This window comes from Schistocerca nitens, chromosome 4 (assembly GCF_023898315.1).
Source record: "Schistocerca nitens isolate TAMUIC-IGC-003100 chromosome 4, iqSchNite1.1, whole genome shotgun sequence".
Lineage (NCBI taxonomy): Eukaryota > Metazoa > Arthropoda > Insecta > Orthoptera > Acrididae > Schistocerca > Schistocerca nitens.
In genome coordinates this window covers 433,214,187-433,230,556 of record NC_064617.1, presented here as the reverse complement: position 1 = coordinate 433,230,556, position 16,370 = coordinate 433,214,187, and the positions used below count along the sequence as shown (strand labels likewise).

Below are 16,370 nucleotides of genomic sequence, written 5' to 3'. Positions count from 1 at the left end.
TAGACATTTCCCTTCACAGGAATTGCACAAATAATTTTTTTAATGACTTGGTAACTTTCTTGCAGAGTAAGTTTCTGTGATGCATCACTCTAGTTTTAAGATGTGACATAGGTATTAGACGTGGCCATTTTTAGTGTAATATTTTTCTGCTTGAGCTATGTCATGGTTAGATATAAGTTATTGCATTTGCTGCTGCTGTTTGCCAGGCTTAGTGCTACTAAATTTCACTTTACATTACTCTGTTAAGCCAGTTTTACTACTGATTTATTTTTCTTGTTGCTGCACATTGGCTCATATTAGTTGTAATATTGCAATAGCTTTGCTAATTTCTATAATGCTGCTTGCTTTGCAAATCTGCCTTTTTTGTCATTGCTGTTTGCGTTAACTGTTTTGTGCTGCTGCATTGCCTCGTCCCTTAGTTTAGCATCTGAGCTCAGTAGATTTAAGTTAGCTTAAGAGGGGGTAGACTATATAAGAGAATGAGTTGCGATGAATTGGAAGAAATGCATTGAGAAGTTATACGAAAAAAGTACAGAAAGCAGGTATAGATAGGACTTTTTGGGAATAATGATGAACGAAGAGAGATCTCCAAGAAAAAAAAGATTTTGTTTGCAAAATACTGCAGTACCAAATGTTACACTGAAAACAAACCCTGTCCTTTCCCCTTGTGTTGTACTGCTATGTGTTTGTGTACGCTTGTGTATTTGTGTTTTTCCTGTCTTTATGTGTTTAGCTGATGAGAGTTATGTTGTAGACTTTTTCTAATACTATGTTATCTACTTTGCAAAAATGTTTAGACATTATTTATTCTGTTCTGTTTTAATGCTCATGTGTGAAGTTGATGTTTCGAAAGTTATTCTGATCTTTTATGTATGTACTCATGTCATAATTCCTGTAACACTGATGTATATGTTATTTCGATTCTTTTGTAAAGCCTGTACTACAAATGTTATCTGTATAGTTATGTTCTTTAATGATGTATTTTGTTCCTTTGTTATTGTACTCTTATGTTATAATATTTATAATTGTATAGACCCCAGTTCTTCAAATTAAGTTACATTTCACAGCACACGTTTTTGTTGGTCATAGTATATGGACAATATGTGAGAAGTAGGGACTGTTAGTGTTTGCACGTGTGTTAATAATTCAGCAAGGGACTGGATAACAGCATTGCTGGTTCTAAGGATAATTCCAAATACTTTGTGAGTGCACAAGTGGTGGTTATGGACTTGCTATATTGTCCGCAAGACTCTTTGATGGTGATTGTGCACCTGCACAGTCGCAGCAGATGGCTGCTGGCCATCTCTACAAGGACTACAGTGGGTCTGCATCTGTGATGACCCACCAATACCATTATTTCTACAAGGACTACAGTGGGTCTGCATCTTTGCTGGCCCACCAATACCATACTCTCTACCAGGACTACAGTGGGTCTGCTCTGTGATGACCTACCTACCAATATTCTTCAAAACTTTGCTCTGTTGTGGCCCATTAGCTGTCTGCATGTCAAGAGTCAGCACTGTCTTTCCGTTGGAAGGACAACACTACTTCTTCAAGACTGCATGGAAATCCACTACTTCCGTGTGCATTCTCTTTTACTGCTCAGGCTTTGAGAAAAACACTGCTATTTTACTGTGATGAACGATCAGGACTGTCTTTATGGAATGTGAGAAAATTTTAGCTTTTGACCAACATTGTATTAATAAGTGTGTGCATTTGATTTCTTTGTTATTGTAATTGTGAAAAAATTTTAACAAATATGTATTGGCCAGTGCCCAAAACAAATTGTAAATTTTTTGTGGGGAGCATGGGGGCTATGAAAGTAGGCTGTTTATGTTTTCTTATTGGTAACGCCACGTAGCGCTCTGTATGAAAATCACTGGCTGTGCTGTGTGCAGTCTGTGGCTAGTTTGCATTGTTGTCTGCCATTGTAGTGTTGGGCAGCTGGATGTTAACAGCGCGTAGCGTTGTGGAGTTGGAGGTGAGCCGCCAGCAGTGGTGGATGTGGGGAGAGAAATGGCGGAGTTTTGAGATTTGTAAGAATGAATGTCATGAACTGCTATATATATTATGACTAATATGGTAAATGCATTTTTGTTCTCTATTAAAATCTTTCATTTGCTAACTATGCCTATCAGTAGTTAGTGCCTTCAGTAGTTTCAATCTATTATTTAGCTGGCAGTAGTGGCGCTCTCTGTAATGCAGTAGTTCGAGTAACGAAGATTTTTGTGAGGTAAGTGATTTGCGAAAGGTATAGGTTAATGTTAGTCAGGGCCACTCTTTTGTAGGGATTATTGAAAGTCAGATTGCGTTGCGCTAAAAATATTGTGTGTCAGTTTAAGCACAGTCTTGTATAATTGTTCAAAGGGGACGTTTCAAAAAGTGATTTGCAGATTTTAACTCGAAACATTCCATTCATCATGTGCCTAACATATTTACTGCTACTCATGTATTTCCCTAAAAATGTTCACGTAATGCTGCATTTATCTTCGACAACACTCATTCGTGTGTCATCTTCCCATTTCAACAGGTACGAACATTTGTACTGGCGGCTAGTGACTCCACTGCAACGGCTCTGAGCTGTATATTTGCACTTCTGGGTTTGCACCCAGAATGGCAGGACGCAATTCAAAAGGAAGTGGACGAAATATTCGGCACTGGGGATGATTACCTGAGACCCACTATCGACAGTGACCTTGCTCAGCTGAAGGTCACTGAGGCTGTCATAAAGGTAAGCAGCACGCAGTGTTCACTCTCGTACTGTGTCTGTCTATGTGAGAGAAATATAGAGAGAGACAGACAGGCTTACAGGCATTGATGTGTACTCAAAAAAATCAAGTCATTCACTTCATTAAATACTTTACGCAGCAAGACAGATGTTTATTGGAAATTTGTGGTAAAGTCTTACGGGACCAAACTGCTGAGGTCATCGGTCCCTAAGCTTACGCACCACGTAATCTAACTTAAAACAAGGAGCCTCCGATCGCGCGGCTCCTCCATGCGGCAAAGATATTTCCCATCGTCTGAAACAATGTATAATACAGGACTGGCTCGTTTGTCACCGATGTAAGAGGATAAAGAAACATGTTGACGGTTACACGTTTCGCAGACCACCTGGATTGGTTTTATCGAAATGTGTGGGAGCAAGTCTACTCACAGATTTTGTATGAATGATTTCTTTGCGAATACAGCTATATGCTAGCTATTTACGGCTCCAATTATATCTACTAAGAGCAAAACAAATAAACTTGTTGGCAGTGACGTAGAGATCGTGGTTGGCAGGTTGAGCGCTGGCCTTTTCCAGCTGAGAGTAAGTTGAGGTGCAAGAATATTTTCCTTCAATTCTTGATTTAAATTTTCATGAATATGTAGTTTCTCGTCTTCGGTGCCTTACGCGATGTGGAACACGTGACGCTTTGAGAGTGACCCGGCACCAAACGTCAGAACATGAAGAAGGTCGAGCAGTGTGGCATTGGTAGCAAGACGGAGTGAATCTTTGCACTGGTGAGGCTGGAAGACAATTGGAAAGCGCAAACGCTCTTCCTCTAAAACAAGGATCTGAATAACTAATGACTGCTACTAACAATACCACTGATTGACAACATTTCAGGCATACCAAACACATTTGATTAAACGATTTAAGACTTGAGGAAAAGTGCGTACTACTAAACACCACTGAATAGAAAATTCAAGAAATGACTTTTTGAGCTCAATAAATATTAAACGACCAGGCACCAACACACTTGTATTCGGTATGTGATTGTACGCACACAATAAGTGCACGCTACTTTAGACAACTGTACCCAGAGGCTGACATTAGTAAAACCGAGCGAGGAGCGCAGTGGTTAGCGCACTGGACTTGCCTTCGGGAGGACGGCGGTTCAAACCCGCTTCTGGTCATCCTGATTCACGCAAATGCCGGGGGGGGGGGGGGGGGGTTCCTTTGAACGGGCACAGCTGGTTTTCCTCCCCCGTCCTTCCCTTATCCGATGGGTCCGATGACCTCAGTGTTTGGTCCCCTCAACTCAACCAACCAACACTCGTAAACACACGGGTTCAAATGTTAGAACCAGCACAGTGTATGGTGGGCCGTCCGCAGTGACCAGTTTTCGTCCAAACCGCTGGGCGAGCTCATTCGTTTGTTCAAACCGTGAGGCCGACAGTGTTTGCCCCCTTTCGGTCGTTCAGCGATGACAGGATCAAGTCAAACGAGCTGTAGTCTTTCTCAAACGATTTCAAAGAAAATATTTGCTAAAAAATTTCATTTTTGTGTAACTCAAAGTATCACATGTCAGCCTCATGGTGATGTGCCCATCGCTTCGTTAATGCTCACAATTACTGTGATATTAGCATGGAAGTAACACATTGCGCGAAATTCAAGAAAGTTTGAAATGAAAATTAGGGGCACCATTATTTTGCATTTCATACATACTACATAACAAGTTACTGTATACGAAATTTAACTAACATGTTGAATATTTCTTTAGACTTGAATGGAGCTCTCTGTCTGTCATCAATCTTGAGATAACTGATCTGATGTAGCACACTCACTTCTCATCGCGCGCGCCAGCGATAAAGCCAGAGTGAAATATCAACAACATTCATTGTATTTCATAAACGGTTTGAGATGCCGAAGTGGAGATTTTGGCAAATGATAGCACACAAAGAAAAGAGTATTTTGCCATATGGTTATTATGATGAACTTCACTATCTACCGTATTTTTCCACTAACTACAGAGGTTTCGATGAAAGAATGTAAATTTTAAGGACCATCGATAGCTGGTGAAACGAGAAATTCTGTGGGTTTTTGTACAACACACCTGAAGACATTACCCATTTATTTTTGTGCTGAGGATGAACCTCTTCGTAAGCTACTGACGCTACTTTTCTTCAGATCCTCAGTTAAGAAATAAACTTAAGAAATCATTGTTTCAAAATTCTCTTACAAGTGCGTCTGCACAATATGTTAGTGAGGTGACATTGTGCAAACTCCGCTGTGTTTGTTAAAAGAAGTACATTTTAACACGATAACAAGACAAATATGTAGGTTTTCTCAAAGTTCACCACATATGACACTTCTCTGAAAGTTACAAGTGATTAACAAGCCAGGTGAAAATAAATCACTACTGTTATTGCATTTTCAGCAGAATTCTTTTTAGATACCAGCCGAAGTAACGGTGGGAGTAGATCTTTTAGAATGGTCACCATGCAAGTGCGTACGTGGAGGAGCTCCACTTAGTATTTGCAAAAAATGTGAGTGTAGGCATCAGTTTAGAACGGCATTTCCACTCCAACACTCGCCATTTCCCCTACAGTGCCTGCCTGTACCCCCCATCACTTCTGCTCTCTCCATGGGTGCCCTGCTAATTACACATCTACCAGCCACGTTATTCTGCATGGACTCTACTACAGATTACTAATAACAAACTGCAGGGTGTCCCACACGTAACTGATACTCCTCGGGTACCAGTTAACCACGTGTAGTCGAACTGCTTGTGAAGGTGCAACTCTCTCTCGAAAGCTGCCTACACTGCATTTTACTGGAAAGTTGAGGGCAGCTGTGAATCATGCGTCAGTTATTGTAAGAAGGTTGTACTGTTGAATTGTTGCAGAAATGAGGCGGTTTGCATTAAAACAAGGAACTGATATTGTGGCGTGTTACGTAACGACGGGCTCCACCAATGTAAAGAAATGTTTCAAGCGAAGTATTCTGTTAGGAAACTCCACACGACCAGCATTACTCAAGATCTGTACAGGAAATTGGGGGCTGTAGAATCCGTCCAGAATGTGCAGAGCAATAGCCGACCAACATAGAGGATCCCTGAAATTACAAACAGAATTTGTATGGACATTACGAGAAGTCCCCGTAAGTTGGTAAGGAGATTACTGCAGCACCTTGATGTATCTCGTACATCGTATCGTCGTGTACTAAAAGGTATGAAATTAAAAACCTATCATAAGAGTGTGTTTCAAGAGTTGAAATTTGCGGATCATGAAGAAAGACTTCATTATTGTAAGTGGCTGTCAACATAAATTGCTAAAGGTTACTTGGACCCCTTGTTTTACTTCTATTCAGATGAGGCCTGGTTTCATTTGTCAGGTTACACAAACTCACAGAGTTGCAAATTCTGGTCGCAGTCAACACACACATTTGGCACGGAGAAGCTCTCCACTCAAATGGGAATTTGGTTTATGTTGCCTGGCATGCGAATTTTTGGCACCATATTTTTCCATTACACCTTAAACAGTGTCACATATCTAGAGATCTTCGACCCTTTCTATGCACAATTAACAGTCTCAGAGAAGCTGTATGCTGTATTCCAACAAGCTGCAGCAACCGCTCACACTCCAACCGAAGTGTGGCCCCCACCACCAATGTCTTTTCTGAAGACAGACTAGAGGCCTCTGTCCTCTGTCCCCTAAGATCCAAAGACTTAATAGTGTGTGTTTTTTTATATGTGCGGTACACTAAAAATGAAAGTGTATGCTGACAATCCTCGCACAATAGACGATCTCAGACCGGACGTTACTAAAGAAATTGACAACATCGTGGTTGCAGAACTACAGCGTGTTGCTGTGAAGTCATCACACGAAGTCAGCAATGAAGTCCATGCCCACCATCTACATCTACATGACTACGTCACTGTTGTCCTTTCTTTTTTAGTTACCGTGTTTTTACTTTAATCTCGGGCGTGAGGCGTAATGGTTTTATGTGGGACACCTTGTACATCCATAGCAGAGTTAGTTATCTATATAAGGCAGTTATTGCCATATACATGGCTAGTAGTGAAGATACTGTGAATTTTGTAGCAGCCACTCACTGAGCTACACCTGAGCTACTGTACTTCTTAAACCAGAGCTACCATATGAGTTAATTAGGTTTACTTACGATGGTGGCGTCACTTACCCCGAAGGCGACAGTCGTTTATCATGAGATACTACTCACCCATGGAGCAGTAAGCCAGTTATGATAAACGGCCATAGCCATAGCTTAATCCACAATTAGAATTTACGTCAGGAATTTAGCCCTGTTATAACTAGACGGCACTAGCCTGATCAGTATTGACTGTAGCATACCAGCATACGGCAATAGCCTTGCTATAATCAGTGTGCCAACCCTGGTTTACCGTTTGGTACAAGCAAACCCGATCCAGGTATAGTCTTCACTGTACAGCGCTCATCCTACCGATTGAGTAAGCGAATGGACCCACACATAGTTCCTTACTACTGAATTTAATGCCCAAACACACGATAACATTACACAACTCAGACACCGGTGAACCCAAGGCACCCACTTAAAATATGTACTCAAACGTCCATTCAATAGAAACAGAGAGCAAGATTAAGGAACAAAACACTCAACGAGAATACTCAAGCCAAACAGTCAACAGCACAAGGCAACAACGTAACTACTATAGAACCGCACACAATCGTCCAATACACGAAAAGCTCATAAAATTAGGAAAAATCCATCAAACACAGCCAGACGAATCGCAATGCTTGTGTTGGCCTGGCTCTCGCAAGCCACACGTCCTTGGAATACCGAGGCAGGGGCACACCCTATCTAGTAACCGTTCAACAACAGTAAAGCAGCAGTGCATGTTCTGAACCCATTAACGATCCTACCCCTAGTTTCTTGACAGGATAACACTTCTGGGATCGTCCTCAACAAAGACTACTAGTGGGGTTTTGCACATCGGGCATTTGAGAAAGTGGGAAAACCAAGGTCATCCTTTCACTATATAAATACGAGACCAGAAAACGATCTAGGCCGATTATGTGCATTTAAAAAGGCGGGAAACCTCCGACCAGCGGAAATGAAATTCTCCTCCCCTTCCCTCACCACTCCCTTTTCTTACTGTAAACCGACTAGTCATTTGAGTTCTTTATTAGTGAGAGGATCATGTATGTTTAGGATCAACTTGTAGGTATTTTCGATAAATTATAATAACAAATTAATAACAGGATTTTACTAACAATAGCTTTTTCTCAACTCCGTCCTCCTTTTCCTTCTCTTTGCAGAGTAATTACATTATCCTCCTCATAATTCGTGCTCTGTACACTACAGTAACAGCTCGTTCCTCGTAAACAATAACAGTAATATAACAAATATCTTGTTTATTAAGAACATTTTTTGTATTAAGAGTTATGTTTTACATTATGTTATTTTCTTGAACTTCAATAGAAAAATTATATACAAACAGGGACATATCTTAAATACAAAGTGAGAAACTACCAGTAAAGAATCTGTATACTACTACGTTTCCCAGTCATTTTTCCGGTTCGTTACTGACATACCTTTTCTAAACAATCCAGTTTCCTTTTCAGAGCACTGAGTTTGTCGTACGATATATACATTTCACTAGACTAATTGGTACTACAAACTCTCTGTCTCTCTGTCTCTCTCTCTCTCTCCCTCTCCCCCCCCCCCCTCCCCCCCCCTTTCTCTCTCTCTCTCTCTGTCTGTCTCGCACGCACGCACGCACACACACACACACACACACACACACACAAAACACTCACACACACACACACACACAAATAGAGATAGTGCACAATGACACATGCAGTGACTACTGACATACAAAGACCTGTGACAAACGGTTCCTACTACTAATCTATACACATATGCTCTAGAAATTCACCCACTCTCTTACTAACACTATCACCAATGTGAGTAGTATGGTTATGGGCTGGCTCTGATCCTGTTCCCACAGATGAACCATTTGTTATCGTGGTGGGAAAGACCAACTTTCAGCTGCGATACAGGATGTGTCACGTGGTTTTGTGATCCATAGACTATTTGATGCACGAACTGCGGAGGTTGAGGTGTGAGGTGGGGCACTACCAACATCATTGAGCAATCCTTGTAATCATTAATCTTTAAAGCCATTATGACCACATGATGCACACCCTTAGCCTGTATTTGGATGACACGTGTCAGTATGGTACGGAGTACATTTTTTTATCTAAGTCACACATACTTCGAAATGTGTAAGCCATTCACCTCGTTCATCAGGGCGATAATAATCTTGTTGTTGTAATAACATTAGGATTATCAGCTGCATATTAGGAAGTGTCGAATGCATTGGGCTTGTACCACATTACTTCAAATGGATCACAACCCTTCGCAAAGTAGATGTAACTGCCTGTATACAAATAAAGTAACTTTGGATCAGCGAAGTTTGGTTCCGCAAAGTCATAGTGGAAGTTGTAAATGTGGGGTTTGCTAAGGTGCACTGTACACATACTTGCTTAGTCAGGTTTTGTGAACGCTACCGAAACCTTAGCCATCTCCAGAGTGACTGCTCTTCGATTCAAAATTAAAATTTAAAATTTGGGCTGGCATGTAATTTCTTGCGCCATAATGCCCATTCTAACGGAAAATTAAATGTATATCAAAGAGCTTTCTCAAATCTCCTATAATTTTCCAAAAAACTGAGTTGTATATTGACTTTTAAAAAATTATTTTCAGAATCACACATTCAGACGGCCCTCTTTTCGCTATTGACTTCTATATAATCCTTCAGCCAGCGTTAGTGAAGGAGGTAATGGGCCCACCTTGATAATGTGCCACAGGAACTAGAAGGCACTCGAAAATCACATCAATGACAAAGGGGCAGCACTACTGGTGATGAGCATTCTTAAACATAAAGAACTTGTATGTATTGGTGGGCATTTCCACACATACCAGTTCCTAGCTAGGGCAGTCAATTTGATGCTGTGCAAAATACTCGCTAATAGCAAGCACGTCGAGGCATTTATGGCGGAAATGTCATGTCCCTTTTATTTTTATCGGTTGTGCGGAAATTAGGTGGGTATGCTTTAGATCCAGACAAACAGTAGTGACCAAAAGATAAAATAACGTAGAGAGCCAATATCAAGTCCAGAGAGAAGAAAATTGAATAAGCCTGCACCACATTTTCAGAAGTGAAATCAATGAGGTGTGGTATGTGACAATACATAAGAAAATTACGAAATTGCTGCTGTTAACGTTTATTAATAATATTATTTCTGAGTACAGTGCACTAATACTCCATATACACTGTCTGTTGAGAGTATTAGTAGCTTTCATATAAATATTGTAACACGGGATGGTCACTAGTGGAACATTTAGAAGTAAAAGACACTGTCTGTAAAATTTAGTTTAGGACACATCTTCGTGTAATTTGGTACACGTTTTTCTACAGAAAACTTTCAAAGAGTAACAGTAATTTCAGGTACGAACGTTCTACATTTCACATTCAAAGCAAAAATTGTGTTTCACTGAGCAGGGAGCACCGCCTCACGAAACAGGTATATTGCTCGTACGATCTAAGGCACACAGGCAGCTGTATACGCACAAATCAGATTACTCGGCTTATGTATAGTTACATATAGAGAAAAATTGTAGAAAGTTATGTAGTAAATCGTCCCCTTACATTTTTCGTAGTTTATTTATAATATATGAACGTAATTGCATCAAAACACTTGAAGACTTGCCCAGCATCTAATATGCGTTATCTGAATTTACTACGGAATTTTAGATTTTATGATGAAAAGTGCGTTAAATATGTAAGAGAGAGGTTAAATTAAGGGGAAAGTAAATATTAAGCTTTGCTACAGGTCTGTGTCACCACAACCAAAATTTCATGGGGAAGGGGGAGGTGTCCGATATCGCATTTTAGCTCCATGACTACTCTTCTGCATTTGATTTCTAAGTTTCAGTATCAGATCTGATTAATTTACGCCTTGTATATTATACCTTGTCTACAGAATTACCAGAAGTTATAATTTAAAATATGTAACTACTGTTGTATGTCCAAAGTTTGGAAAATTATTGTCCACATACAAAGTCGTAACGAGATTGACTCTCAGAGTAGTTTGTGCTTTATACTTTGCTTATAAAGGGCTCATATTATAATTTGAAGTTAAAATTTAAAACAAAAACCTATCAGTTCACTGGGAGTTATTGACCTTATTTCCCATAATCCACACTTTCTAATGCGAAAGCAAACTTCATTTAGTTTCCGGACAGCAACAAAAACGGTTATTGGGGTACTGCCTATCGCAAATGTAAAAAAAAAAAAGCGTACGAAAAAGACATAATCGACCATACTTTCCAACCAGCAACTAAGTTTTCCACCACAAAAAAAGCTTGCCACCTTATGCTCCTGGCATTTCGGAAGTGCAGCTAAGTATAATGCAGACCTTTATCAGTTTATCCGTCATCACAAAACTCTTGGAATATCATATGCATAGAAGAATGTGTATAAAACAAGCTTCATTACACAAGTAAACAAATAGTTCACTGTACACAAAACACAGCAGAATTACAGAATACAATATATAAGAATAATTATACCTTTTTCTAGACATGTGCGTACATTTATATTGTGAGCGCATCGCGCGTACGATTCCGTAAAGAAACTCAGCAATTATGTGGCTTAGAAAACCATACACGAACACACAACATGGCAACTAACAGTATGGCATGACACTGCAGGGAACGCTGAATAACATGACACACTCTCCTTATGTATTCTCTCTTTGGTTGCGACTCACTCTCAGAGAACAGCAATAAACCGTCAAATGCACCTACAAAAGAGAAAACAATTTCTGATAAGTACTGTTTGCATGCTTAAATTTTTTGCACATTTTATGAATGAATAAATGAATTATCACTTAACTTGAATAATTATCCAAAATACATGTTATTCATTAAAGGATATTAAGATACGCAAAATGAGGTTTAATGATAGTTCTAAACACGTCTGCATGAAATTATTCATCAGGAAGTTGATTAAAAGGATAAAGGTTAAATCTTTGCCTACATACTTGGTAGATAGCTAAAGCCTTAGTTTTATTAACATTTGCGATGTTTTATCTTCAGTGAAGACCGTTATCAAATACATTGTGGCGTTTTATTTCCCTGAGAGACCAGAGGACCCAGTAGTGGTAAAGGCAGTAGTGTTGACGCTTATTGTGCATTATTAATTACCGAAATAATTAGCCAGCAATGTTACATGATCTGCTATTTTAATTGCAGTGGATGCTTTAAGTATATTAGAAATGCTTAAGATTTTTCCTTGCTGTTACATATATTATAATCTTTTCTGAGAATTCAACTTCTCTTGTTTCACATCACCTTTGAACGAGAGCATTGTCAGAGAGGGCATATAAAATAATAATAATAAATATATAATTTTCTTTTGATCACCTGTCACACTGTCGACCATGGCATGGCCTTATATTCCAGTAAATTATTGCATACTGCCCTTCTGTGTTCAACAAAAACCTAATTACTTAGTTTGAAGGAGTGTACATGGGCAAGAGAAGAATCCATATTCGTTGTGAGAGAGACATCTAATTACGTCTACTGTCATTGGAAAGCGAAACTTAGAATTTTCCTTTTATTGGCTCCTAGTTCCCTGGATGTAGTTTTGCTTACTGTACATTTATATGTGGAGAAAATTTTCAGTTCACGCCATGAAACAAATTGCAATATGCCGCAGTTTGCTAAGTGATGGTAGTTTGCAAGTAGAGCTGTATGAGTAAGAGGTGCTCTTAGATTATCTACAGGTCTTGGAAGTCATTACATGTCATAGGTTAACTTAAATCTTAACGCTGTAGTTTTTAAAATAGTTATCCTTGCATGTAGGAAAGAATTAAAATTCTTTTTTTTTTTTTTCAAAAAAGAATCTGACTAGCAGGAATCCATAACAGTAGCACTGGTTAGTCAAGTTATGCAATGTTGAGTAAGCTAAAACTCTTACCACCAACGTGGAAACTGTGTACATCATACAGAAGGAGACTAAGAAAGAATTATTAAATATATTGCAGCAGTCTTTTAAGGTTCAGTCAGGCTTAGCAACGAAAAGTAAAAGAAACTTTCAAAAGATCAGGAACAAATTATCGTAGAAAAATTTAAGAAACATTAGGAGTCGTTTAAAGAAAACTGCCCTATGGATTGCTATAAAAGACAGATTGATGCTGTACCTGAACATAAATGTCGAATAGCTAAAACGGAAACGAGTAGATACGTTGGCGAAATCATTGGCAACAAACTTAGGCACAAACTGCCTATTGGCTTCTGTCTCGGGTTCTTCGGCCGCCGTTCGTCTCATGATTTTACTGACGTTTCGCCAGCACGAGTGGCTGGTAATGTCAAAGCTTCACGCTCCATTGCTGGTGGTGAACTGGAGCCGAGCTCGCGGCCGCAGACTATGTACCTGGCGCGCCAACGCCAGATTGTGATTCCCCGTCAGTAGCATTTTTGCAACTTTGTTTTCTCAGTTTCTTTGTATATCCCTTTGTGTTTTCCCATTAATAACAGTCGCTGCGTTTTTACTCTTACAAATTTCTTCAGTATCACCCACTTGATAGGATATGTATGAACCATGTAGCATTCGTAATGCCTGCTACTGGCAGAGAAATGGAAATGTAAATTTTCGCTCCGTCAGTTCTCATCGTTACTGTGGTTACCTTGAAATTAAAATGTAAGTTCTTGTGCTCGGATTCTAAAACCAAAGCCGACTCGGGCGATAGATCCGCTGTACTTTCCTTAGACCCTCTAAATACTGCTGTGCCGACATCACCCTAGCTGACGTCATGCAGCCTGCTGCTTAGCCTACTGTAATACTGTTATTTTCCCTCATGCTTCCCAAACACTACCTTCTAAGGACGGCAACCATTATGTCATTACTACTTCCCTATCGAAGACTTCTACTTCGGTTTGTAGTTCCCTGCCTCTTCTGCAGCTCTAGCATACCGCACTACTTCTCTAGTCAGTTGCGCTAGTTGTCGTGTGTTATTCAATACGCCCTTCTTTCAACTCGCAATATACATAGTGTGCCAATCACTTACAGCTTTGTTCCCTGTTTCCCACTGCTTAATCTCTTCTACGTTGCCATTCTCCCTTCGAATGTCTTCCTCATCAGCATTGCCAAATGTTGTATTGATAATCCGACCTCAAGCATCGATCCAACCCCTCTTCTTTCGCTTATGTTGAATAACCCAAGTACCGGGGTTATCTCACTCCTTAATTTCTCGTACGCTCCATGTACTCTCTCAAATACCCAGCACTCCTTTGAGTATCCCGTGCCTTCCGTTCCCTGACAGAATTTATGAAATGCTTCTTCCAATCTTCTCACCTCGTTACGCATTTTCCATGCCTTGAATACCATCTGTATCGCCCAGCGATGATTGGTAACCACTACGTCATCCTGCTTGGAGAACAGCACGCCCCCTTGCAGGTGCTGGTTTTGTAACGCTTCCACCCAAACGAAGAACAGTAGTCCCGCTATGAACATCATCTCGCCTTCTCTGCGTCTCACCTATCGGCAGGAATACATATTACTTTCCTCCCCATTAAATTCATTGTTGCTTCGCAACTGCTTACACTAATTACACTAACTCTGTACCTAACCATAAAAATAATAAATGTCTATCTCCTAGGCTTTAATCCATACGGGTTCCTTGTTACCGTTTCATTCACAACCTCTTGTTTATCTTACGAAGCCTTTCTCCTCACTCTTCCTTTCTGGTGCGCATCTCCTATCCCTCGAATAACTTCCAGACTCCCTTATATGTCCCACTGTCGTTCTCATTGGCAATTGAATTTTGACATTTACTGACGACATGGTCTGTACAACTTGGTATGGACCCTGATATTTTGCAAAAACTTCTTTGTCTTTCCCTTCGGCGTATACAAAGTTGATAGCATCACCCACTGACCAACCTTCTATTACGGCATTCTTGCCATACAGCCCACTGCTTCTTCCTGTTCCTCTAGGACTCTTGTATTTGTCTTCCGTACTCTATTCCAAACTTCCCTAATCACTTTGGCAAATTCCTTAACAGACTATCCACTCTTGCCTTTCCTCGTTTTCAGTATATCGAATGGTGGTGGCATTTTACGACCATAAACTACTTCCGTATTTGTATGCTGTTTTGAGCTTTACGCAGAGACATACTTTAAATGGACGTTCCAGTTGCTGTGACGCATCTCAACGCAGTATCCAAGTGGCTTTCCGATTGTCCTATGCACTCTTTCAGTTCTTCTGTTGCCTTGTGGATAGCGAGGACTCGACCTTAATTTCTTCACGTTCTGTAACCTACAAAGTTTCTTGAATTGATCTCACATGAAATCCGTTTCCTAGTTTGTTACTATAGTTTCAGGTACTCTAAACGCCAGTATCCTATTATACACTAGTGCTTGTTCCACTGCTGCTGCCTTCTGGTTTGACATCGTGACCGTTTCTACGGAGCTTGAAAAATGATCTGCAGATGTTTTATTGAATGGACCTAAAACAGCAATCCCCAGAAAGGAATAGTGCCCAGCTTCAGGTAACCTCTTTCTTATTCGACACAAATCTGATTTCTGTGCACACTGTATAAAATTACTCGCATACTGGTTTACGTCCGTCTGCCGATTCTTCCACCAGTACCTTTCTGATACTCTTCTGTTGGTAGATCTGCAACCTGCATGACCCACTAATACTTGATCATGAGTTTCTTATAGCACTCTATTCCTCTGCTTCGCTGATTTGCTACTCATGATCCGAACTTGGTTTCTCTGCATAGCAATCCATCCTGCATACAAAACTGTGACTATTTAAAATACTACTTACATTCGTCATGCGCTCTTTGTGCAATTCGTCATTCCTTATGCTCACTATCCCCAATACGTAATAGTGCTACTTTTCTACGCAGGCCATCCGCATTTCCATCCTTCTTACCAGGTTTATATGAAATCAAATTCACTCAATCTTACTGCCCATCGCGTCAACCAACTAGATGGATCCTGTAACCCAAGAACCATTTTAATACCGCCTGATCTGTTATTTTTCCGGTATAGGTAACATCTGAAATATTCGATTCGATAAATAAGGCTTAACATTTCTATATCCCTTGTGGAATAATTTCTTTCTGCAGAATTTACTTGGCTTGACGCTTAAGCTACATGATGTTATACGCCTTCTACCTCTTGTGACAACACACTGACTCGATGTTAAAGCTTCTTTCACCTGTTTAAAGGCATACTCCTTTACAGATTCTGGGACAGGAAATTCACGTGTAATTCTATTTAATATTGGTATGTCTTCACCCCATCTTTACTTTGAAATGATCTGCTGTATGTATGTCACCTCTTCCATCACAAAATTACACTTTTCCGTACTCAGTGTTAGGAATACCTTCGCCGTCTAACACCTTATTCTCCCCCAATCCTCTGCTTCTAAAACTAATACTTCCTCTTACCTTACACACATCACCTAGAGGCTGGCGCCACTGCCTCATTCAGCTACCCCTGAAACATCTTGTACCAGCTGCCAACCCTGTCCATTTACCCCAAATTTCATCTGACAAATCCATCTCCTCGCGCTCTATAG

At 40.1% G+C, this 16,370-nt stretch overlaps 1 protein-coding gene across 1 annotated transcript in view; it reads left to right on the top strand.

Moving 5' to 3' along the window:
- Nucleotides 1-16,370, top strand: part of LOC126252358 (cytochrome P450 4c3-like) — a 74,591-nt gene that overhangs the window by 47,614 nt on the left and 10,607 nt on the right. The window contains exon 4 of the mRNA XM_049953249.1: nt 2,531-2,731. Coding sequence (XP_049809206.1) covers nt 2,531-2,731 — 201 coding nt within the window. The remainder of the gene's footprint in view (nt 1-2,530; nt 2,732-16,370) is intronic.